The 25,460-nt window shown below is 53.2% G+C and overlaps 1 protein-coding gene across 14 annotated transcripts; it reads left to right on the forward strand.

The window, feature by feature from the left end:
- Window positions 1–200: 200 nt before the first annotated feature.
- Window positions 201–24,545, forward strand: LOC122387889 (phosphatidylinositol 4-phosphate 5-kinase type-1 alpha-like). 14 transcript variants are annotated; one of them, XM_043378530.1, is made up of 18 exons: window positions 220–383; window positions 2,877–2,998; window positions 3,668–3,859; window positions 4,262–4,510; window positions 4,906–5,058; window positions 5,969–6,133; window positions 6,280–6,414; window positions 6,621–6,701; window positions 7,214–7,368; window positions 8,300–8,520; window positions 9,033–9,089; window positions 10,062–10,193; window positions 10,538–10,573; window positions 13,811–13,952; window positions 14,278–14,391; window positions 16,142–16,350; window positions 16,733–16,863; window positions 22,830–24,545. In XM_043378530.1, exons 2-18 carry the CDS (start codon window positions 2,885–2,887, stop codon window positions 22,839–22,841), a joined length of 2,298 nt encoding a protein of 765 aa, XP_043234465.1. In that variant the 5' UTR covers window positions 220–383; window positions 2,877–2,884; the 3' UTR covers window positions 22,842–24,545. The 14 variants fall into 14 exon arrangements, with proteins under 14 accessions (XP_043234473.1, XP_043234461.1, XP_043234469.1 ...); XM_043378527.1 differs by lacking the exon at window positions 22,830–24,545 and adding an exon at window positions 19,872–21,106; XM_043378531.1 differs by lacking the exon at window positions 22,830–24,545 and adding an exon at window positions 18,487–19,415.
- Window positions 24,546–25,460: the final 915 nt, after the last annotated feature.

The following is a 25,460-nucleotide window of genomic DNA, read 5'->3' on the forward strand; positions in this document are numbered from 1 at the left end:
AATTCATTGAAATTCAGCAATATCTTCCTATTATTAAGCAGAATGACAGCTGATGAGATGAAAATTAATTCTTTTAACAGAATTAGGTCTAGGTTTATGCCGTAAATTAGATAGAAGAATGCAAATCACATTTCTTGTGTACAAGAGAGTGAAGTTTTCTTTTTGATGAGATAAGGATTATTTGCTACCATATCACATCAAAGGTCACAAACTGCGACAATTTGTTGCGCGAGTTTCCGCCCTGGGTCAATTTCCGATAATTGGTGTCGAATTTATAGATTTTTTGTTGTTGTTTTATTGCAAGCTCAAGCAGCAACAATTTTTAAGAACTGGAAATTCAAGGAAACTTTTTGTATGCTGGAAAGTTAACAAAGGAAGCCGTGGTAAGTGTTTGATGAGATGTGGAAAGCTGACTAATGGTTTGGCGTTTTCCCCATATATTATTAACATATTTATGCCCTTGTATTGGTATCGGGAGTTTTTTTCAATGATTCTTTGAGTTTCATCCCAAAGGAAAATAAGATGATTGCTTGAAACCTGAATAAATGTTAGTCATTTGACATTTTGCTGTTGGACGTAACTATTGTACTGGCCGCTGTCATTCCTGGGAAGTTCAGGTTTGTCTAATGATCAGGGTTTTAGCATGTAGTTTTTTATATAACTGTTTCATAGTGGTGTATTCTGACTGTGTACCATAGTATTCTTTAAGTACACTTTGACCTCTTAGTTGTATGCTTCCTTATAGTTTTAAAATGCATGCTTCAATCTTGAGTGCATAAATTACTGAATTAATGTTCCTTTGAATGCCTACTGGATACTGTGCTACTAATTAAAATGATATTGCTGTTTGTATTTTTATGTGTTTCTTGGTTCATCTGTTGGCACTTGGTGACTTGCAGGCTATATTTCCCAAGTGATTTGGTTGTCATCCACTGGTCAAGCTCTTTCCATGCAGGTCCCCACCCTTCTCTCTATTCCTCTGTTTATTGGATTGGTACTCTCAGACCAAAGAAACCCCAAACAGGATAGTTGAACAGGTGAGAATGGAAGACAACCAATGCCTGACTGGAAAGATCTATCCATATGAAGCTCCCTGCATATGGATCTGTCTCAGTCATTGATGTAAAAGAAGCATTTGGGCAGGATCCATTCCACCCAACCTAATCCTGTCCTCTTGTGGAAATCCTATCTACAAAAAAAAACAATGAAAGTAATGCAACCGAACAGTAAAAGTAGAAGTAAAATTTGAACAAAACCAGGTGGTGCTGATCCTGATGCAAAGGGTACACCTTGACCTACATCTACCATTGCATCACATTGTATCACATGATTCTGTGCTGCTTCTGGGGGAGGTTGATAGGCATTGGGCCTTCTGATTATAAGACAAATACATATGAATGGCAAAGAACTTGCTTTCACCTTTGATCTTAGTTTTTCGTAGGTACCAGATGTAGGTACCCATACATTAATATATTTCTTTTTCATCCCACATTGCCAACATTTTTGGTCAGTTTATAGTACTAGTAGATTATGAGCTGATAATGATATGAAATGTGGAAAAAACATAATTGAAAGTTTTGAAATGTTTGAGTAAACCCATAAAAATAACTAGCATTCTGTTAGCAGGAACAGTCAATTGCAAGTGGCTTTTGTATGGTTTTGGAAGCACACGCAGTTAACTTTATCTAGCCACTAATAATTGAAAATTTCTGTATATATTCTGGTTAGCTGTAGTTATTCAGCTAGAACTTAGATAGAGTCCATAGACAATGATTCATAATCATCAATTCCTTTCATTTCAGATAAGTAACTTTGTTACTATAAATCCCATTTCAAGTGCTAAGTCATTTAGCTGTGATTGGAATCACTTTCATATTTAAGACATCAGTGACTGTCAATGCTCTCAACCCATTACACCATGACTGGTCTATCTATCCAGTAGCAGACTGCAGGCCTGTCCACAAATTTGGCCATGGATATTGAATACATCAACAGTGAGCTCAAGGCCAATTGCATGAACTGTTTCCTTCCCACAGCATGCCATCCACAAGTCCCCCTGCACTTCTTTCTTATCTCAGCGCTCTCAGAATTACAAGCAGCAGCGGCACAGGGTTGCGGTGATGCCAGTCGGATTTTCTGCGGGAGATTTCGCGGAACGGGGAGAGTGCGAGCCGAGACGATCGGGGACCAGTCACTGTCGGCACGGACGTCCCCCGTTACGCAATTCCCGCGGCGACCGGGCTGAGTTTGACGTGACGCGGGCTTTTCGCTGGTCGCGTCACGCCGGCCGGCTGCGCCGCGTAACGGCCGTGACTGGGTGAGGAGTCCCCGTGACGTCACGCCGGCCGGCTGGACCACCGGACCGGGGCTTCTGGTCTTGTTTGGCCGCCGGCCGATGGAGGGAGGGGGGGGGGGGGGGAGGGCGGCGGAGTACCGGAAGCCCGTCCAGCGTCGGCCGCCACTCGTCTGTCGGCGTAACCGCCCCCTTCTGCTTTGAACTGCGGCTGCGGCCTCCCGGCTGGCTGGAACGTGAGATGATATTTTGGCATCGGCTTTGTTTGGCCCGGCGATAGTCGGTCTTGTCGATGGTTGAATATCAGATGAAAGCTTCCAGTTTGAAGGAATGGTGTCCCTTTTGATTTTTATGTGGCGATAGTGATGAGATGGTTTTGTGGAATGATTTATCGATTTTGCTAAATTTCTTCCAATCGAACCTGGTATTAACGAAACCTGTACTACTGTACTCTCCCAACGGGCTATAGGCATGTTCTGTCTGTCCCATCTGTTACGTTATCGCTGCATATTTGTCCGCGAATATGTGCCGACAATATGTGCTGACCTAACTGATCGTGCACGTGTGTGTGCGTGTTCTCCAGAGCGGCCGATGGCGGAGCAGAATGGTGCTGCCGAGGTTCCGGCGGCCGGAGGAGCCATCGGCGACTCCGCCGCTCCGCGAGACAGTCGCGGCAACCTCAGCAAGGCGCCGCCCGCGCTCGATGTGAGTCTCGCCCGCGTCAGCAGCCCCGCCCCGATCCTAAGGAGCGGCGGGACCGCCCCTAGGAGCGGCTTCATTAGGGCACCGTCGCCGAGCAGTATTCGCCAGCCTTACCCCCGTCAGCAGCCCCCTCCCTCTGTGGAGAGCCCCTCGTTTTGTCTAACCGTCCCTGTCCCGTCCCCTCGGGCGAGCCTCGATTGACCGGTAGACAAATTGGTGGATATGAACAGGATTTCCGCGGTCAGCGATCGTGACCACCGCACTGCATGGTACTGCGCGGCCCCATGGCGCCCTTGCACAACTGTTTGGTCCTTGTTCCTGTCGAATGTTATCAAACGTTGTGTAAGACAGCGTGTCCTCCTTGCTAGGCTTTGTTTATCAAGCTCACAAAACTGAAGAGTCAAGGCCATCCTACTTGTCAAGGGTGCGTATTAGCATGGGCCGCTTCGCGTGAATATGTGTCCGAAACAGTTCTCGCTGAAGTGATGTATGGACTTAGCTTTTGGTCGTCAAATTTTGTTTAGTATGTAATGTGTCCGCGTTGGCTTTCTTACGTGGTCGTTTCACAAATACAGTCAATGCCGTCCATCTCTTTTGTTGTCTTTCCCGCTAGCTATGCCTATTTCTAGGTCCCTCTGCAGTGCTCTGACTCCCGTGTCTCTGTTCGGACAGATCACAGCGGCCCAGCTGGCCGGCCAGACAGCCATGGCTGTGGCGCTGTCGGCCGCCTCGGCACCGGAGGGCGATGGTCCGCCCAGTCCCGGCTCGCCCTCCGACGCCAGACGCCAGTCCACACGGAATAAGGCCGACAAACAGAAGCTGGGCCACCGACGCGTGCGAGAGGGAGAGGTCACGTATAAAAAGGTACGGCCCAGGTCCAGGAGCGGCTGGGGAGTGACAGGACTGCCGGGCTGCTGCAGGTGGCGGCGAAAAGCAGATGACATGACACAGCTGTATCGTGATGGCGAACGGAACATTAGAATTTTCAAAATAGGTATATGTAGCTTGAAAGCCATTTTGCTTTGAATCGATCATAAGCTGTGTGATGGCTAACTTTGACATCAACGTCTCGAATCTTTGTTCAATTTTCTGCTTCCAAGATTTCGTTAATAATTTCATTCGTCGATAATTTTACAATTTTTAAATTGTTAGCTCATTCGCCACCGATTTTAGTTCACTAGAATCGATTACCCCCCCCCCCCCCTTCCATGTGCCCAGATAGTTCGCGTACCGTTTCCCTGACACCCCGACCTACGCCGCCGTCAGATTCAAACCACCACCATCATGGGAGCGATCCAGCTGGGCATCTCGTACGCGCTGGGCTCCGAGGCGTCCCGGCCACGCCGAGACGTCCTCCTGAACGACTTCTACACGATAGAGACGGTCACCTTTCCCAGTCAGGGCAGCCAGCACACACCGGCCCACCACTACACGGATTTCCGGTTCAAAATATACGCCACTATCGGCTTCAAGTACTTCCGAACTCTGTTCGGAATCAGGCCCGACGACTTTCTGGTGAGATTGCGCGTAGCGAACAGGAAAAAGATTTTTACATGTCAACTGTGGGGTTGTTCATGAAGGTATCGTAAACACTTATATCGGTTATCTGTTGAGGTCATTTACTGTGGGCATTTGCTTGCTATCTAAATTTGAGATGCAAATGGACCATGCAGGTAAATTTTAAGCTTATTTGCGTAGAACATATGTTTGCCTGTCCCTGTTTAATTTGTAGGATAGGGTAATGGTATAGTTTTAGAAGTTATTGGTGCACATTAAGTTAAAATGATCTTTATTACGATGTATAATCTTAGTTAAGGTGACTTAATCTACTGCAAAACAATACCATTCAAACGTTCCAGTCATAACCTATTGTGTGTGTATGTGTGTGACTCATGCTAATTGTTTCACAGGTTTCAATGTGCAACGAACCCCTGCGCGAGCTGGCCAACGCCGGTGCGTCGGGCAGCATCTTCTACCTGACACTGGACGACGAGTTCATTGTGAAGACGGTGCAGCATAAGGAGGGCGAGCTGCTGCTCAAGCTGCTGCCCGCCTACTTCATGGTCAGTCGCTGCCGGCGTCGTCCTTTCCCCCTTCGACTCCGCGCGGGTCCCTGCTCTCGATTCTCGACCGGGTCTTACCCTTGCATTGGTCGTTGCTTACACTTTTATTACTCTTAGTTCATGTGTACGACGTGCTAGCGTTGCTGATAACCCGATAAGATTCATTGCAGCGAGGCAACTCTGTGCGTATCGCGGGGCTATAACTAGGATTATTTCACGACGAATTACGGCGGTGTTTGCGTTTTTTGCGGTTTTTGTGTTTGGCGGCGGGCGGGCGGGCGATGCGGGTGTTTTTGCTGTTTGCGTTTGGTGGCGGGCGGCCGTTTTAGCGGCGGTTTGCGGCGGGCGGCCGTTTTTTTTGCGGCGTTTTCGGTTTGTGGCGGGCAGCCGTTTTTGCGGCGTTTTTTGGTTTTCGGCGGGTGGCCGTTTTTTTACGGCGTTTTGGGGTTGCCGGCGGCCGGCCGTTATTTGCGGTTAGCGGCGGGCGGCGGGCGGTCGTTTTTTGCGGCGTTTAGCGGTTTGCGGCGGGCGGTCGTTTTTGCGGCGTTTCGCGGTTGGCGGCGGGCGATGCGGGCGTTTTTTTTTTGCGGCGGCGGTGTTTGCGTTTTTTGCGGTGTTTGTGTTTTGCGGCGGACGCGCGTTTTTTGCGGCATTTTGTGCGTTTTTTCTGCGGTTTTCGGCGGGCGGGCGATTGTTTTTTTTTTGCGAAGTTTGTGTTGGCGTTTTAGGCGTGCGTTTTGTGCGTTTTGCGGTGTTTGCGTTTGGCGGCGGGCGGGCGGTTTTTCACAATTAAAGTCCCAACCTTCGGATCCGCAGTGCTGTTCGACAAGCGCTGCCCGGGCCTATTTCACGACGAATTATGTGCTTGACAGTCGTAGGGTAGAGCTAACACCGATATTTTTGTTTACAGAACCTCAACCAGAACCCGCGAACGTTGCTACCAAAGTTCTTCGGCCTGTACTGCTATCAGTGCAACTCGAAGAACATTCGCCTGGTGGTCATGAACAACTTGCTGCCGTCATCTATCAAAATGCACCAGCGCTATGACTTGAAGGGCTCCACATACAAACGAAAGGTGCGAAACCGTGCACTATTTGTCGATGAATTTACCCGATTGATGTCTGGAATGAAACTAAGTACTGTTTGGCTGGCTGTGGCTGTGTTGACTTTGCACACCCATACCACGATCATCACTGACCATAATCTCTTATCCCCATGCAGGCCAACAAACATGAGCGAGCCAAGAGCTCTCCGACGTTCAAGGACTTGGATTTTATGGAGCACCATCCCGAGGGTCTGATGCTGGAGGCAACCACGTACACTGCGCTGATGCACACCATGCAGAACGACGTCCGGGTGAGTCTACGGACAGCTCCGAGTTTCCTGTTTTGTCCTGCTGGTAATTGTTTAGCGAATATCATAATGTTAATAGTTGGCCTGCATTTGTGTCACATAAGTCTGTGTTTTGCAGGGAGATGGAGCTCGGCTGTGTGAGCAGTTTCGTTTTGTGTTGGAGTGTATTTTTCTTCCCTGATTGAGCCCTTCCCCCTCCCTCTTTCCAGGTGCTAGAGAGTTTCCAGATAATGGACTACAGTTTGCTGGTGGGCGTTCACAACCTGGATATCGCTGCCAAAGAGCGGACAGTAAGTAGACGCTTCGCGGCCGGGCTGAATCGTATATCTGGATTAGCGCATCGCATATGCATTGGCGCCTTGCTGTTACATAACTGCTCTGGAAAGGTAGATGTTAAATTTCCCGTGAATTTAATTAATTATCAATGCCCAATGACAAAGTATGCCCTAGTAGACCAACCTTTGACAGCTGCTGTGAACGCATTTCATTCGCATTAGGTACTTAACAATGCCGACCGTATTTCGCGTTACTGAACGTAAAACAAACGTCAAAGCAAACCCGGGCGTTTTCGATCTAGCTGCACCGAAAGCAACAGACAGACGATAGTATTTACCGGTTAGGTTATCCGGCTAATTGGCTAGCGTTACACCGTCCGAATTTGCAGCGACCGACCGCTCTCTGAAATCCGACCCGTACAGACGTGTCGGTGTGTTCGCGAGCGTGCGTACGTGTGCGCTTCTGTTTTCCCGTGCGTTTTACGCCTGCACGAGTGTGTTAACGAGCATTTGCGTGCGTCTGTTAGCAGGCCGAGTCCGCGGAGCCGGACGGTGACGCGGCCGACGGCCCGAGCCTGAGTCGGTCGCGGAGTATCAACCGCCACCGTCTGGTGGCTCACAGCACGGCGATGGAGAGCATCCAGGCCGAGTCTGAGCCGATCGACGACCAGCAGGACGTGCCGTGAGTCAGCTGGGGAGAGGGTATGGTTACAGGGAGAGGGGGAGGCCAGGGGCGGCGCTGGACACGCGACGGGAGGGAGGGGGGGGGGGGGGGCGGACCGCGCCGCGGCGGCGGCCCTTCGTGATGGTCAGAGGCTGGGTGGGCTGGGCTGTATGTCAATGTCAGTGAGTCAGCTGATAGGGCAGAGGCCGGGGGTGGACAGAGCAGCCGACCGGGCCGTTTGGAGTGGGCTCTCCTCGCCTCCCCCACGCGGTGTTGATTTCCGTATCGGCCTGTGTTTTCCTCCGGCTGACTGAGCCTCGTGTAGTCTCGCGGCGCTCCTGCCGCCGCTGCTGACACATTACTCACGCACGGGTGCCATATTGTGCTGACCGTCAGTAGGCCGTGTTTCTGGGACTGGCACGAATACAGCGCACGGCTCGGGATGATTCACACCCCACGGACACGATGTTTGGGGCACATAATGCACGAATGTTTGGGACGCATAATGCACGCGTCCCGATCCTACGGAAAATTTATGGCGGATGATGACGGAACAGATCAATGAAATGGAAATGAAATGGATTTTCGTGGAGAGAACATAACCTGGCTTGGAAGTTCAGGTTGGGTTGAGCTTGAATTTTCCGGTCGACGTTTTGCCTAATAATAATTAATGCATTTACTCCTCTTCACTTGTCTGCCGCGAAATGACGTCAGCTTGTTTTGTTGGTTGGATGTGTTTGTTCTGTCGATTCGCCGTTCTACTGGGTTAACAGAGCACTATTTCAGGCCATATATTGTCTGGACGTGCCATTTTACAGCGGTCATTGTATTGGTCGATGCCATAAATCAAGACCAGCCGAGAGTTCCAGATCCGCAGCTCCCCCCCCCCCCCTCGCCCGACACCCCTCCATCTAATGGCTAATGGCTGATCCTGTCTCTTCCCCGGCAGACCGGGAGGCATCCCCGCGCGAAACTCGCGCGGCGAGCGGCTGCTGCTCTTCCTGGGAATCATCGACATCCTGCAGTCGTACCGGATGAAGAAGCGGCTCGAGCACACGTTCAAGTCGATGGTGCACGACGGCAACACCATCTCCGTCCACCGACCCGACTTCTACGCCAAACGTTTCACCGACTTCATGGGCAAGACGGTGTTCCAGAAGATACCTTCGCGTGAGTATGCCACTTGTGTTTGTGACCGCAGTCCCCGCGTCTTCGGCACCGCAGTCTCGCTTCGGCACACCGCGGCCGCGGCCGTCTCTTGCTGAACCCGCAGTGTCTCTCGCTGTACGGGCGCCGCCCCTCTTCCCGTTCTCCGTCGCTCTCTCCCGCGAGAGCGCAGAGGGCCGAGTGGCGGCGCCGCGCAGACTTCACTGTTCTGTCGTTTCCGCAGTTTACCGTACGGTCTGACTGTGTGTCTGTGTGTGACGTGGGTGGCGGGAGGGAGGCGGGGTGTTGCCGTAACTCCCGTGTGTGACTGGGGGCGGGCTCGGCCGGCTCCGTGCCCGCCCCGCCCCTTCTGTGAGTGATCCGCGCGGCTCGGGTAGTGGAGAGCCGCCGCCAGCCGTAGCGCCCCGCCCCGCCCCGTCCCCGGCGCCCCAACACAGAGCGTCCCGGCACTAACACGACCCGTTTGGCGCCCCGTTTCTTTTCTCTCTGTCGCTCGCTGTCTTCTGCGGACGCAGTGGACGGCATTCAGGGCAACCACCGCAAGTTCCGCACTCTCGTGTCCAGTTACATGGGTACGGACGCGCCGGGCGCTCCCTCTCTCTTCCCTCACTCACTCTTTCTCTGTCGCTCTTCCTGCTCTGCCCCGCTAGCCGTTTAGTGACTCGGTGTTAGCTGTAGTGTGCACTGCCCCCGTGGCTGAATGTCGGGCTTCTGGCCGTGCCTGCTACCCTGGCAGACTCGTCTTTCGGCACTACGCAGGTCTCTGGGAGGGCGACACCAGAGGGTAGATCACAGTAGGGTACGACCGCCGGAATGGTAGGGACAGCGAGAGAATGCGTTTAGGTGGGATGCTCTACCAGCTGTGCGGCCAGTGCCGGCACGGCGCGGCCCGTGACGCCTGGGCTCCGCCGTTGGCCGCCAGCCAGCCAGCCGGACCGCCGAACAGCTATATTGCCTGTCCGATCGGGGCCCGGTCCCAGGGACCGTGGCTCGCAGCGCGCGCCGGCTCACAGTGCCGGCCAAATGCATGGCTTCCGCCGGCGCAGGCCGGAGGTGGCAGCATGCCGCCTGGCGTCCGCGGCCGGCGTCAGAGTGCCCGCGGATATAGAGGGTAGCCGTCCCGTGCCTGTGTCCCCACCGCCCTGCCTGCCGACCCCGGCACTGGCTGAGTCTCATAGCTGAGCTCGGCCGGTCTGCGGGGATGCAAATTGCAGATTGCCGCCCAAAGATGCCCGTCAGTGAAGTGATGATTATTTGTTGTATGGTGGTACGTAACAGTTGTGATTGTTGTCCTGCTGCTTGGACTGCTGCTCTGCCTCATTATGATGTTACGATCGGCTATAGATATATCGAACGATGTTTTTTATCCTGGCTCTTCTGCAGATTTTTGTCAAGCATTTGCAGCTGCTCTCAGTGCGTTCTGATGTGTCAATTATTATTGATCGTCCCCCTCTCACGCCCCTCCGTGCCACCCACCCTATACCGTGTCCCTCCGCCCCTTCCGCCGCGTGCTCCGCGCTGACCGCTGTTCACCACGCCCGCAGCGCTGCGGCACTCGCCTTCCAAGCGGAAAGGTCAGTCGCTGCGGATGCGAGCACTAGACAACGAGCGCAAAGAGTCGTCAGAAGTTCCGGCCGAGGGACGGGCCCGGCAGCCCGGCAGGCCAGCCGTCGGCAGTAAGTGCTGTCTAATCGGGGCAGAATCGCTACGGGGACTAACGCTTCTTCGGTGGTGGGTGTGATTTGGTGTTGGGTTTTCTGACTGTCCAAAGCGGTGTGGTCGCGGTTTTACTAACGCTTCTTCGGTGGTGGGTGTGATGTGGTGTCGGGTTTTCTGACTGTCCAAAGCGGCGTGGTCTCAGTTTCACTAACGCTTCTTCGGTGGTGGGGGTGCTGTTCTGTCGGGTTTTCCGACTGTGCTGTGGTCGGGGTTTCTGCGTGTGTGTTTGTGTGGTCGGGACGGTGCTAGTGCGGTCTGTGCCGTAGGAAGCGTCTCACTAACCTGGCCATTGCCCTTGCAGGACAGCCCTCGACGACCACCAGCGACGCAAAGCCAGGTGGGTAGCTAATCGGCTGTCACCCTCCCCTCCCCGCCCCCGGCCTCTGCCTCTGTCCCCTCCCGAGGCATGTGGCTGGCTCCGCCGCGCGCGCCGCCTTCCTGTTTGAGATGTGGTCTGTGGCATCCGCGAGCGGTTGGCTCTGTCGCACAGTTGATGTTGTGAGCTGACTATCAAGCTCGCTCTCTTATCTTTCACTCTATTTCCTGGAAGTATACACGTTCGTATCCAGTAATTGTATCCCGGTATTTTCTTTAAAGGGACCCTCCCACCTTCAAAAAGTTAATGAATTGGCATGAAAGTGATGTCGCTAGGTTCAGAAAGAGCGAAAACGAATATCTACCAAATTTTATCGAAAAATATTCACCGGTTTTCAAGATATTAGACTTTTACTTTTGTTTACTTTTTGGGATCTCCGCTGTTCCTAGCGACTTTATTTGAAGGTGCGGCATTTGTTGCGCGCAAAGCAGCATATACCACCGCGTGCTACAAAACGTTTTAGTCAAACATTTAAAAATCGTTAGATATCTGCGCTGACGTCACACATTCAGAGGGGTATTCCTATGCATTAGCCCCTCTGAATCAAAATGCTGCAATTTTGAAATTCAATATTTCCGATTTAAGGCATTTCTCGATGTTGTGAGTGCCGAAACCAGTAATTGTGAGCCAGGGACCCCATTTTGGCTATCTCAACTCAAATCTAATGTTAAGGTGGGAGGGTCCCTTTAATGGCTCTTTTCAGGTAAAATCATCACCGTTCCGTGCTTCTATCCTCAGAATACTGAAATCCTTCTCCTCCACGCCGCAACCCCCCTCCGGGCTGGACAGGCAACTTTATCTCATGCGGGCTGCTCCCTTGGAGCGGCACCGCTGCTCCCGAGGGAGCGCACCCCGTAGCCGGGTGCAGTGAGTGCCTTGGGGCTGGGTGGCCTGTCCTCTGAACGGGCTCAGCCCCGGTGACTCACTAGGGTGCCTGCCCAGACCAATGTCTCCCCCTACATCCTATCATCCTCCCGGCTCTGAAATGGTCTCATTGGACCGAAAGGGCCTAACCCAACAAAACAAAAAATAAAATCACCACTTTCCCAACTTGTTTTGTCAAATCAATTATCGGATCACTGCATTCCCTGCTCTACATGTTCCTCTATTTCCCTGGCTCTCTTCTCTCTATCGTTTTTCTCGCTGTCTGTCTGGCTGAATTTCTATCGACAGTCTGTCGGCGGTGCCGGTGGTGGTCTGCCTAGGTAGCGGGCGCTGACGCGGTGCGGACGTGTGTGTGTGTGTGTGTCGTGTTTCAGGAGCTCCCAGCACCCCTCCCGTGCCGAGCCCCGCGCCCGCCCCCAGCGCGGCCGGCGCCGCCCAGGTGTCGCTGCCTGCCGTGCTGCAGGATCGGCCGCGGCCGTCGCCGCCGTCGGGCCGGCGCCGGCAGCCGCCGCCCGTGCCGCCGCGCTCGCCGCAGTCGCTGCCGCTGGTCGGCGCTCGCAGCAGAGGTAGTGCGCCGCCGCCGCCGCCGGCCGACGCCCGCTGCTGTCCGGCCGGCCTGCCGCGTCCTTACCGCCCACCCCGCCCGGTGGCCGAGCTCCGGCCCGTGCGGCCGCCGGGCGCGCCTCCTGAACCGCTCCTGTCCCCGCGACACCGCGGATACGACCTGCACACGACCTGGAGCGACCAGCGGCGACTAGGTCCGAACCCGTCCCGCTCCGGCTCCCGTGATCGGTCCTTCACAGAGTTGTAAGGCCTCAGAGCAAAAACAGTCATAGCATCCCAAGATTCCTTTATAACATCCCACCTCCATGAACTCAAATTGCTTCAATCAATATAATGTATTACTCATTTCATGCGACTGATATCTCAAATCCTATTTTGTGTCCTTGTTGGGGCCGTTTTATGTTTTTATGCCATTTTGATATATCCTATACTCTTGTCTTATTCTTATCTTCCTTCTCACACTCATATCTTCCTTCAATCACCGATGTCATCTCTCATATCCTCTCCTCTCATCCTTTGTTCCCTGCTCTCCTCTCGTCAGACCTGCGGTGGCGGCCGGACCCGGAGAGCAGCGGCGCGTCGTCACCAGAGTCCGGTCCCGTCCCGTCTCCGCCGCGGCCTCTCGCCGGCTGGCCGCCGTCCGGACGCGCATGGCATGCCGGGCCGGCCGACGTGCTGCTTTGCGTGTCGTCCACGGCCTCTCTGCCGACCGTCTGTCCCGTCTGCGCACGGCACGGTACTGACCGCCCCGCCCCGCCCCGGCCCGGCCCGGCCCGTCCCTCGCCGCCGCCGTGTCTCGCCGGCCGAGGGCGAGGAGCGGCCGACTGCATGCGGCAGAGTCTCGGCTCTGGTGGTCCGGCGGCGGACCGACGACACCTCTGGTCCGTCCGGTCTGTCTGCTCAGTACAGCGCCGGCCGCCGCGGCCCGCATGTCGCCTGCCCGTTCAGTTCACACCCGGCCGGCCGCCGGTCAGTCGGTCTAGGTGTACCGGTCACAGGCCGGGGCCTTCTGACTGAGTTTGTACATGAGCGATGAATTCGGATTGGTTATTCTCGTTTGCTTTTTCAGTTCTGCTGCCTGCATCGTGTTCCACTGCTGTCCACTTCCACGCCCTCGGAATTAGTGAAAATAGTGATTTGTGAATAGAAACACGAAGCTGATGAGTTGTACACCTTTTTCATTGAGTTGTATATTCTCATCACTTGAGTTATCAAGTCTTCTGTTCTTTACTTTGCTGATAGATCCTGCAGAATTTTTGAACTTAGACATAGTTTATAGGGTTTTTGTGTTTATAAATCATGTGATGTAAATAGTCTCAGACTGCTCCTCAGTCCGAGTATTATAAAGCCGTCTGGCGCCGTTAGCTGTGCTCGCTACATCAGCCTTGATATATGATCGGCCGTCACACCCCACAGTGATGTATTTCATAACGTCGTCGCAGCCGAGGGGCGGATGTTTTTCTTTGGAGGCTCTTCATCCTAGGCACGACAGTCTGATAAATGTGAACATGGGCAAAAGAGCAATTCTTGATCTGCCCCCTAACTCTTGCAAACCCTTTCGCCTAACGTGGTATGGTTTACTAAACCATAGTGTTCATTTTTGGTTCATCCGCTTCCGTGTCATACAATCTTGTATCTTTCCGCAGTGTCCTGTTAGTAAAACACCCCTGGTCCCTCTAGCCAGCTGTCGGTCACTCCCCTGTGCGCTGTCCGTACTGACCTGCCTCTGACTCCTGCCCCTCCCTGCAGTGTCCGGCGGTGGGGTGCCGCTGCAGCAGCAGCTGAGTGTGGCCAGCAGCGTCAGCCAGCCGGAGACCACCTCGTCTCGACACGTCACCCAGGTCACCATCAGTGGCTCGACCGCAGACGGAGACAAGGGAGACTCCATCAGGTGAGATTCAGATACGTGGGTCGGTCGTGATGATCGTGCACACCCGGCGCGCACTGGGTTCTGTTAGTGTCGCTGTCATCGGCGCCAGAGCTGATCCTTACAAAACTGACGGGCGGCCCGCAGCGGCCGGCCGTCTACACTCTCCTCTACTGTCTTCGCTACAATCGCCGTCAGTGTCACTGTGCCACCCTCACCATCACTGTCAGTGTTACCGTCACAAGCACCGTCACCTTCACCGTCCACCAACCATAGAGCTCATAGCACCAGGAATCCTTCCTTTGATCTAGCGTGCCTAACGTGGTCGTGCGTCTTATCCGCCCGGTAGGCTGGTCGGCTATAAGCGCCATCTGGCTCGGTTTCCTTCTGTTCTGCGAACCCCGGAGCTAAGTGCCCCCAATATGCGCCGGCGCGCAGAGGAGGCGGTCCGTGCGGGTACCAGGTACTGGTCGAGTGCTGTGTGCCGTGACGTGAACTAACCGACTTAGAACAGCAGCTCGGCGTGAATTGAGGCTAACAGGAACGCTGATTGATGTTTCAGACGACACTCGTGGTTCGAGAGGTTTTTGTTTTGATTTAAATAACCGATTTTGTTTTGGTTTTGAGTCGGTGTAGGTGCGAATGTGATGCTCGAGTTTGCAGATAACACAGCTAATGCCAGCTGATGGAGTGAACCGAATGCGGTGCTGGTCAGCGTCCTGTGCACGTTTGCCATTTGCGTTTTCATTGTTACATTGCCCCTGTATTTTTGTAACCGATAAGGGCGGCATTTTATTGCTGAGTACGGTCAAGTGGTGGCGAGGGCACGAGATGTTCGGGTGGATTTGCAAGTGTACGGGGCTGGTGTATAAGTGTACTGGGAAGGTGTGCACAAGTGTACCGCTGCAGCAGCGCGTGCCTGTGGTACCGTACCGTGCCACAGCCGGTCCGGCTCAGCAGCGTGTCGCCGTGTGGCCGACAGCGGGCGGCGGCCGGCGGTGGTGACTGCCGTACAGCGCTCGGAGCGATACCAGCGCTCGGAACAGTACCAGCGCTCGGTCCATCACCTGAGTGTGTCGGTGGTGGCGGTGCGCCGCACTGAGAACAGGACTGTGAGGTACCCGGCGGTCTGACCTGAGCTGACCCCAAGCTGACCTGACCTGACCCCGACCTGACCCCGTACCGCACCGACTGTCGAACGCAGGAGGCACAACCCGTCACAGAGAGGAGTGTCGGACTCACAGCACCGAACCGACAAGACAGTGCAATCTATTGCGCCAGATCACTGGCTCATATTACATAATACATATATCATAGAATATAACAGTTTAAAGGATATTGCACCTCATGTCAACTTCAAAAGCTACTCAAAATTCCCACTTTTATGTACTGGTTCGCCGGTTCTGCGTTTTGAGCCTGATCCGCTCCCGTAGCCTTTTCAGTAGGTGTAAATAGAGAAGCGATCTCCCCGTCCAGTCATGGAAAACCTACAGTACCCACTACCTCTAGTGAGTCAAGGAGGTGGCGTCATCTAGGCGAAGCTGACCTTCCAGTCGCGTGTTTTGAGTGATTTGTTTGTTTACAGGACAACTCTGCAATGTTTGGCCAGCCGCATCGTACATTTGTCATAACATCAGGTCCATGTACTAACAAAGCCTGCCGGAGATTGTTCTGTCGAATTTGTGTCCGTCCTGTGTGCGTCCGTTTGATTTGTACTCGTCAGCATACTAGCCGCACGTGTTTCTTACCTCCAAGTTATGCAGGGACGCATTCAATCGCGCTTGTCCAAGCATAGTTCGTAGTTAGCGCTTCGACATCAGTAACACATATAGATCAGTTAATCCCTTCGAATGAGTACCATCCTTCCTTCATGTGAAGTCCAATCATGAGGTTTTTCATACTCGATACTATAGTAGGCTGTCATACCCAGCGTTCAACATTTTGATATCATATTAGACTAAACCACCGATGCTGTTGCACCCGATTCCTCCCCATCGCTTTCCTCGTTATTTACCGCTAGACCACTTCTCCTTTTCACATATGCTCGTCTTCTATCTCGTAAATGGTAACCCTCGGTCAGCATTCAGCTTCCCATTTACCCTCCCGCTATCCCACTTTTCACCTATTCTTTTCGCCCCACCTCTCTACCCCCCGCGTCTCTACACTACAACCACCAACTTATACCGTCTCCCCACCCGCATCTCGACCCACAGCGTCTCCGACATCCACCTGGACGCGCGGAACGACTCACGTTCGTCTCTGAGCGTGGACTCGGGTCCGGCGGCCGGCGGCGGCGGCGGCGCGGCCGGCGGCCCGCTGCGGCACGTCACCTGGACACCGCCCATGTCTGTGGAAGGCAGCACTCCCACCTGGACAGAGGGCACGCCGAGCTTCACCGAGAGCTCCAGCAGCGGAGATATTGGTGAGAACGAGAGGGGGAGGGGGATGGAGGTGGAGGGGGAGATGAGAGGGCACAGATCTCGCTGATGTGTTGGTCCCGGACTAAGAGTATCTGAGTCCATGGTGCGATTTTTAGTTTTTGGAGACTGTGGAACTGAGGTCTGTTGGTTCTTGGTATTTTCGTAATAGTTTGATTGTTACTGCCGTAGCTCAGTGGTTCATTAGTTTCGTATACGTAGTTCAGCCTTGTGGTTTTTGACGAACACGGCACCACGTGCCGATATACACAGTAGGCAGTTACGACAGTAGACAGTAGATCAGTCGTCTTCTTACCTCTCTCGCGCTGCATACCTATGTTCCCTTTATGCCTTCCCTGACGCGCCCACCGCCGTTACCGTTGGCAGGCTGTCCGACCACGCCGGTGAAGAGCCTGCACGCCAGCCGTGACAGCGGCGTCAACACCATGCCGTACACAAAGCTGAACAACGCTGAGAGCGGCCGGCCGGCCGGCGGCGGCTACACAGAAACGGAGATGGTGAGTCCCGGACAGAGAGTCTCGTCCGACCCGGCCCGTCACGGTAGGAGGGTGGGGTGGAGTGGGCGGACACTGGCCAGGCTACAGCACAGCCCTGCCAGCCGGTCTGAGGGAACAGGCAGTTTTGGCATGCTCACGGCTTGTGAATGTGTGGGTGTCCTGTGATGAGCGCACATACACATGTCCGCTTTTCTGTATTTGAGTTGTTCAAGCACTTTATTTTACACATGTTTTATCCTCGTTATGTTTTTTTTTAAATACTTTATGCCCACCGCAACACCACGACCACTGCCACCTGATTACATTGTTTCAATAATGCACTTTGCTCAGTTTCATTTTCCCTTCCGAATGCCTACCGAATGCTTATGGCCTTGCCTCACCTGAATTCTAGTGCCCCGCGTTAGCATGCCTTAGTTTGAGTAATGATGCGTCTGTATGTTTTGTCGAGATGTGATCAGTCGTTACATTTATGTTTTTGTTTTGCATCAGCGTAGTGATACCGCAGTCCTGGAATAACACCGAGACATTGTTCCATGACTGTATTAGTAGATGTTTAATCTTGGTGAGTTTTTTTTTCATTTCGTTAGATGACTGCATTTTCGTATTTATTCTTTCGTTAGTATTTCTTACATTTATTTTGTTTTCCTGGTTTGAGAGAGCCGGTCGGCCTAATATGTTGTTCCGTTATTGTTTCGTCGTACCCAGCACGTCGATTGATTTATGATGCTTCGATTGTCACCGCGGCAATGCTATCACTCTGTTGGTATGTTGCCACAACTATTTTAGAAGCCACTTTTATGCTACGGAAAATGATTTATTTAACATACCGGAGGTAGGCTGCCTTCCGGGGAAATAGAACGACATGCCCTGCTTAGTTGTGTGCCATCTAAATGCGCGTATGGCGACGCGGAATAAATCCTGCTGTCATGACTCGTTCATAACAGCTGTGGCTGCATGATGAATTACTATGATATATGTCTCAGCATGCTAATTGCGGCTTCATTCCTAGCATGATGTGTTGCAATATTGAGTTCTTCGTCGTACTTTGCCTACGTAGTAGTGAGTAGTATCTTGTGCTATGTAGCACATTGCGTGCGTAGTATATAGTTTTACTTGGCACGTTGCCTACGTAGAGATACGTATATGTATGCGGACGTATCGCCGTTTGTGTTGATATTTTTGTCTCAAGATCTGTTGAAGTAAGTTGAGTTTGTTTACGATATCGATATAATTTTTTAAAGTACTTATGTTGTCACCGAAGTGTTGCCGTTATTGTTGTATCGTGCCTGCTATGGCCTATGAACTACTGGTCCTATTACATTGTAAACGGCTTTACGCCTAAATAACGGCTACCTATGCTGCTGTTGTCAACTGCAACACATTACATTCTGATGGCAAAGGACTTGCCAGTCAATTGCGATATGATGTTAGCCATGTATCAGCTTGTAACGTAAGGTTTAACATAGTGCTGTACTGATTCGCGAGATAGTGACGGACTACTCGTCTTGCTGCTCGTCAGTCGGTTGAGACGGAGCGTTCATTAGCCCTGAGCTGGCTCATTCATCATGAGTGTCTGTCCGTCTGCGTGTGCCGGGGCCGGCGGTGACGAGCGCCCGTTTGCAGTGAAACCGGCCGGGGCCGGGCGGCGCCAGCGGTGCCCGGCTGGGCGTCAGCCGACCGGCTGTGTCGGGCCGCCGCCGCTGCCGTCCGCCGGACTCGGCCCCTCCGCTGCCCCTGCGCCGTCAGCCGCCGCCGCCGGAGGCCAGCACGGACCGCCGGGCCCGCTGACCTGCCGACACCGGCCGCCTGGTCACCGCCGCGCTCCGCACTGAGATACTCTGAACGAACGGCGGCGCGGGCGGCGCCAGCTAGCTTCCATCGCGTCTCTATCTCTGTATCTGTCTGTCTCATGTTTCTCGGTGTATCCTGACCCTCTGGCCGTTCCGTGCGGCCGTCAGTCTCTGGCGGTCCGCCCGCTCTCTCCCTCTCTCTCTGTCGTCCATGTGCTCTGTCTGCGTGCCCCTCGTCTGTGACTGCGGCTGCCGGGTGCCGTCCACCCCGCGCCGGTGATATCTCCCCGCCCGTCCGCCCGCTCTGTATGTGTCTGTCTGTTTGTCTGTCTGTCTCGGCCTGTTCTACTCGATCCCGTAGTCCCTCTCCCCCGTCCCTCCTGTGACTCGGTGCGTCTGGGGGGCCGTGCCCGGCCCTGTGGCCGCCGGGCCGGTCCGCCCGCCGGCCGACTCCCGCTCGGGGACTGATCTCTCTCCGTACTGCTCGAGCTTAGACTGGCGCACTCGCCGGCGCCTGAGCGGCGAATTCAGCGCGCCCGGCCGATCGGCCGTCACACGGGTGAAGTGACGGTGTGAGTGGGCGTGTGTGTTAGTGTGTGTGTGACAGCGCGTGCGGGCGTGTCCGTTGTAGGGCCTCAGACGGTGATACGTGGGTTGTTAGCGGGTGCTACTGTCGTTCAGATGATGACGTTGTATTCCGTGATTCGCACGCGTCTCGTGTATCCAGGTAGTCAATGTGAATACACTAATGCTGTATCGAACCAGGAGGCTGTTTGGACGCGGCTTGGTGATTCCTCGGAGGTTCCTCGTTTCCATATCCGAATGAAGTCCTCATTTCCATTGAGTCTACACTTAGCGTAACAACATCGCACGCATTCATGTGTTTAGGTCACAACTATCCACGCATACACATTTAGCATTGGCACCCATACGTCATAGTCATTTCAACGCAGGAAAAGGTTTGTATTGCTTGGTTTTGTGTTATCGCTCATTTTGTTTTGTCGCTTTTGGGTACCGTTACCATGGGCTTTTGTTCGTTTTGTTGTGTTGTCTTTTGTCGGGCCTCAATTCAGTGTTATGTTGGGCGTTTATTAGAGCTTGGGTTCGTGTTGTGTTACCGGGTGCCGCCTGGGGGCTTTGTTTCGTGTTGTTTGGGTTCCGACGGACAGCGCTGCTGTCGGGTCGCCGGTGACGCGGGCCGGCCGTGCACTGTTCCAGGGCCCTGTGACGGCGGCGACCGACTCGGTCTGTATCCACGTGAGCGGCCCGGACGGACGGTCCTGAGCGGCGCTCTGGTCACCGGCACCAGATCGACAGCACAGCGCCGCGCGGCGGCCCGTCTTCCACACACGAGCACATGTACCGAAGGGGCTTCGCTGGGATCGGGTTCGGAGCGTCCGACCAGCGGATCGACCGGTCCTGTGGTAATATCGAGCGGACTCCACCGGCCGGTCAGACGGAGATTGGCCAAAGAGAACGTTCGAAGTTCCCAATCGGACGGAGACGCAATCTCGGTACCAGATATGCTAACTCTGAGAACAGCGCAGCGAAGGGTGGTGTGTGTGCTGTACGTGATTTCATGCATTTTACCGGAGCGGTCGTATCCCGTGATAGAACCGCGCAGTCCCGCTTTATTGGTGGTGTTGGACGAAGGGATCCCACGCCAGCTAACGTGGTGTGCAGTGGGTCCTGTCCCGACAGCTATACCGTAACATACGACTCATTGACTGAGCCCATCCCCTCACGCCCCCTGAGCATACTTCTAACGAAACTCTCGCCGAGTTGGGCGGTGCTGAACCCCTGAACGGTCCCAGTAGCGAGAACCGCAGGCATAGGAGCTTAAGGACCGATAAGACATAAGTCGGCATCATCCAGCCGGCTATGGGTATCGCTCCCGTCCCAGTCCCGGCTGAAGCTGCCGATAGGGCGACGTTGGCCGAGCGATGAGCCTAGGAAAGGTACCTGTGATGTGACGAGTGCGGACGGGCAGTACTGGAAGCCCCCAGTGTTAGACGGAGACGACTTCCGCTGTATAAATGTATGTATTGGTGTGTGAGCGAGGCCGCACTTTGTTATTCCAATAGACTGTCGGTTGCCCGGTTCTGGCCGGCCGGGAGCCGACACGATGTTAGTGATCACAGACATACAGAGGGAGACTTGTGCACATATAGAGATCGATTTAGCGTCGTGGCCCAGACGCCGAGTGTGCTGTTTACAGTGACCGTATTTATACTTTGGGGCGGGCTGTCGCCGCTGGGACAAACCGCTGGGCGGAGGTCCCGCCCGCACACCCAGGGGAATGTTGTAGCGTTAGCCGTCTGCAGAACCTGACGCCTCGAGACCCGAGAGAAGTCTGGAAAATTCCGGAGATGAGCCGGATACTGGCGTCCCGAATCGACTTGCTTGGGGCTCGTATGTATAGCTTACGCATAATAAAGCTAATGCGCTCTGTGGCCGGCTGTGTGTGGGTGTGTGTAGTTCCGTGATGGGATGTTTTTACTAAGGAGAAGGGTACGGACAGACACGGACTGACAGAGACAGACAGACGGGTGAGCCGGAGTCGCTGACCGGGTCCGGCTCCGTTTTAGGCTGCCGACCGGGGTCGACGCCCCGCCTATAGCTGCTGTCCGGCGCCGTGGCTGGTCTACTCTCCCGACGCCCGGATCGTCTGCCTTCGCTGCTCAGCCATGTTCGTGTAGCGAGGAGAGCGCAGGTACACAGGCCGGCACGGGGCACTCTGGCCGTTACTGCTGTGTGCCGGTGTACACAGGAGGGGACAGCCAGCCGGTATTTACCCGTTTTAGCATGGATAAACAGACGTTGGGGTGTGGCCGATCACCAGCGGCTGGACTTCTGGCATTCCGGCTGCTGCTGTGACCTGTGGTGTGTTTCTGACGCTGGAGCTCCGCGGTCTATTATTTCCTGTGTGACTAGAAGATTGGCGGCTAAGTGCCTCGCCCTGTCATCCCATTCCCAATGCAGTGGTGAATGGTGATTATCGTTCTCTGGCTGACCCGTTTTTATAAAGCCTTTACAGTGGTGCTCATAGAAAACAGAAATAACTTCATGAAACTGTTGTCTTTTATATATCTTTTGTTTTGAACATACTTTGTGCTTGCGAATGTGGTGAGGGTTTCATTTTGCTCTTTTCACCTGTTTGAAAGCTTGCGGTTTGCACTCATTTCAATCCTCTGGGCTTTAGCGTGTAACTTGGATCTCTCGTTCGTTTTTGTTTTTACTTTTCTATTTTTGTCATTAAAGTTAATTGAAAAGAATGTCGTTGAGCATATAAACTGCAATATTTCCCGATCAAAGTCGCTAATGCATGAATTTATTTCGCTCGGTACTGTAATGATAAACATTGTATGCTTAGTCGGTCTCCTAGCCGCTGACTGTTGCGGGTTTCGTCACTTCGATGTAAATATGTAAATAAATCAACTGAAGTAGCCCGGTCTGGATGCGTTTTTCACGTAGCGCTGCAACATTGATGCATAGTGTCGCAGTGCAGTATTAATGTTTAATCAATACCTACACTCGCAACTGTTGCACGACTTCCACGACGTGATGACCTTTACAGCTATCTGGTTTAGTACATTGCTTGTAGCTGATTGATTGTAGCCTATTGATAGAGATCGGGTTGTGCTACTTTGGGTTTATGTGTGTGGTTGTTCGGGATGCCCGTCTGCTTGCTCGTCTCCGGCCTGTCTGGGGTGTGTTCTGTTTGCTGTTGGGTTGTCCGTTTTGCTGGTAACCCGGGATGAAGAGCAGGTATACGCCGCATGGAATCATCGTACAGGAACTCCAGGGAGATGGGACAGATCGCGCCAGGTTTCCTGGTTCGCTGCGTCGACTCCCTGTTCGACCAAGCGACGGTAGGTGTCCATCAATGGCATGCATGCGACTCTAATCTCCGCTGTTACATTGTACCTCAGTAGTCAGTTAGTGTACAGTTAGTGCAAGTAGTGAGTGTAACCTAGGTGACGTTTTTTAGACTAGTCTTAGATATTCCTCCTTTTATTGTCATCAAACTAATTAAGAGTGGGAACCACTACATTTGATGACACTTGGCCTCTTGTCATCCGTTCCATACTAGCACTATCCCCGCTTTGTCTCCATGGTGGCGGTCCCCTCCCCGCGTCCCTGCCTGATGATCAGTGCCGCAGGTCTCTGTTCCAGACACACCTCTGAGCTCGGTCTGGGGCGACTACGGGACCAACGAGCGATCAACCCGCGGTGCCGCGGGACGTGTATGGCCGGGCCTCGCCTCCGGCCGTCTCCGCTCTCCGGCCGGTGCTTCTCTGACGTCAGTGGTGACCGCCAGCTATCGGATGACGTCACTGATGAGCTACAGCGGCGGACTCTCGCCCGTAGTGGAGCTGGAGGAAGTCACGCCGCCACGCTGGCCGCTGGCGGAGTCCTTCCTCGAGAGTGTACCACCTCCATTGGGGACTGGCAGACGACGTTCCAGCTCATCACCATCGGCGAAGCCAGACCTATCGACAATCGCATCGGCGGAGCCAGAAACGCCGACTATGGCCGTGCCGGGAGCTTCATCATCTGCATCAACAGAGCCGAAACTCGCGGCGATCGCAGAGGCGAAGCCGGAACCTCCGCCGGACCCAGCGGCGGATCGGAAACGGGACAGGCCCACGACAGAGCGAGCGGAGAGCGGCCGGATGACACGGGCAGAGCGTGAGAGTAGCGACGTTGGTCACAGTGACGCACAGAGTGAAGGGAGTGAGGGGAACGTTTTGAACAAAGGAGCAAAGGCTCGAAGGAACAGTCGTGAGACAGAGTGCGAGAGAGGATGTGTGGGTGCGAGTGAGAGCGTCCATGACGATAAATGTAGTGGCGAAGTTGATGGAACCGTTCGTAGTTCAACTGATGGGATGGGCGCTGGCGCTGATGGTGCTGTTCCTGATCATAAGGACGAGTCCGTTGACGGTTGGATCCTACCATCACTTAGTGACAATCATCTGGAGAATTCTCCTGTTTCTGATCACAGTTCGTTCACAGTTATTGACTCTGTCATCCCTACTAGCTCACCCAGTGACGTTTCTGTCATTGGTAGCGGCTCATCCTCTATTTTTCTCCACGTGTCCAAGGATATTCCTGTCGCTAATGACAATCCCACCTCTGGTGACACCCCGACCGATGGTGACACTGAGACTCTAGACCCCAGAAAGGATAGCGGAGGAGGAACGACAGGCTCTCCGTTTGTCCGTTTCTGGGCCCGCGTGTCGGGACGACTGTCGGGACGGTCAAGACGACGCGGAGGCTCAGGTCGCCGCCGGGCTGACCTCCAGGGCGCGGAGTCACAGTCGAGTGAGTGTTGACCTCACAGGGGTGTCATCCTGACCTCAGCTGTCTTGAGGCAGTTTTTAATGGCTGTATAGGTCACAAAATGGGACTGGTGTTACGGCCTGCCGGACAGGTGATAATTAGCTGGGTTGCACTGATTTGATTTCGCCGGTTGTTACAGATAACGGAAAGTGATAGACGCGTATTGCACATACTCGTATGTTCATCGTGTGTGTGTCTCTTCGTATATGGGCAGCGGCCAGCGACAGCAATTTGTGTGTAATGTGTAGGCCAGACCGCCCAGACCACTGTATAGATATGAATATTGAATGGGCAAGAAGTCGAACCGGGAACGTAAATCCATTACACGAGTGGTGGACCGCTCGACCTGCTACTTAAGTTGTTTGTTTCGAGTAGATTCATAGATTGCATCTATACTATTGGAACTGTATATTGGACAAGTGATGCATGCATAGTTATGTGACAGTGGTTGAACATCGAGTGATGTAGCTTTATACCTGGTTAGTGCCGTTGAATTAAGAGTTGTAGTTTGTACCACCGTCACTGAATTCAATACATATTGGAACTCTGTGTTATAGCGTCATGGTTCGCCATTCTGAAACAGACTATCGAAATTCTAGTTAACTAGGATCCCATTATGCACCCATGCCACCACTCTGCACGGGATGCCTAGGCCATCGCCCATCCCGACATTGGGCCATGGTTGAGCCCGGAGGTCTAGAAGTCGAACGCCACTGAATAGATGTGTCAAACCTGAAAGCATGAGCAGACTGCTAACACCACGGTCTGCAATTTTGAATAATTGTGTAATGCATTTAGTATAGACGATGGCCTAATCTATGCGTTGATGCGGCCAGCTCAGCTGCTTTCTTTCCTGCCGCTAGATGTCACTAGTAATAAGCGCCTGAAGACGTAGACTGTGCCGCAAGACGTAAATCGGTGGAGCGCCTGGTGGGTAGACTGTGCCGCATGGCTGAAGCAGTGAAGCTGAGAGCAGCTCCAAATACTGATTTCAGTGAGCCGTGAAAGGTAAGTATACATGTACATATATTTGAATGGCAACGGCTCGTTCGATATTGAGATGATGAAATATGATGACCAGTGAACAGGTGATTCGACAATAACATTACTAGCCAAGCATTGAACGCATGCGAAGTCAATGTTGATGTTATGCGTACAGCGTAAGCACCTATTTTGTTAAATGTTAAATGTTAGCTTTCAACTCGTAATTGATAATTTATTCTACCTTATCACCGAGAAAGCATATTTTTTACACAACACTCCCGGTAAATTTACTTCGCGATGCTATGCTTCACGAGGTACCTATGAACTATGAGCTATGAACCTCTTAAGTCAGCCTAGTTCCCGTATCGATCCTGTCATCATCTATCTACTGAACTTCGACCTGTCTTCAAAACGGAGTGTAGACTTAGAGACGGTATACCACCGTCGTTGGCGATCCCCCCGTCCATCCCCCCCCCCCCC

The sequence above is a fragment of the Amphibalanus amphitrite genome, unplaced genomic scaffold (assembly GCF_019059575.1).
Source record: "Amphibalanus amphitrite isolate SeventyFive unplaced genomic scaffold, NRLGWU_Aamphi_draft 000301F_arrow, whole genome shotgun sequence".
NCBI lineage: Eukaryota > Metazoa > Arthropoda > Thecostraca > Balanomorpha > Balanidae > Amphibalanus > Amphibalanus amphitrite.

Bases quoted from the DNA above. Each gene is read 5' to 3' on its own strand.
- LOC122387889 (XM_043378526.1), top strand. From the start codon at position 2,885: ATGGCGGAGCAGAATGGTGCTGCCGAGGTTCCGGCGGCCGGAGGAGCC. The intron at 7,369-8,299 runs GTGAGTCAGCTG...CTTCCCCGGCAG, and splicing joins GACGACCAGCAGGACGTGCC to ACCGGGAGGCATCCCCGCGC. The intron at 8,521-10,061 runs GTGAGTATGCCA...CCACGCCCGCAG, and splicing joins GTTCCAGAAGATACCTTCGC to CGCTGCGGCACTCGCCTTCC.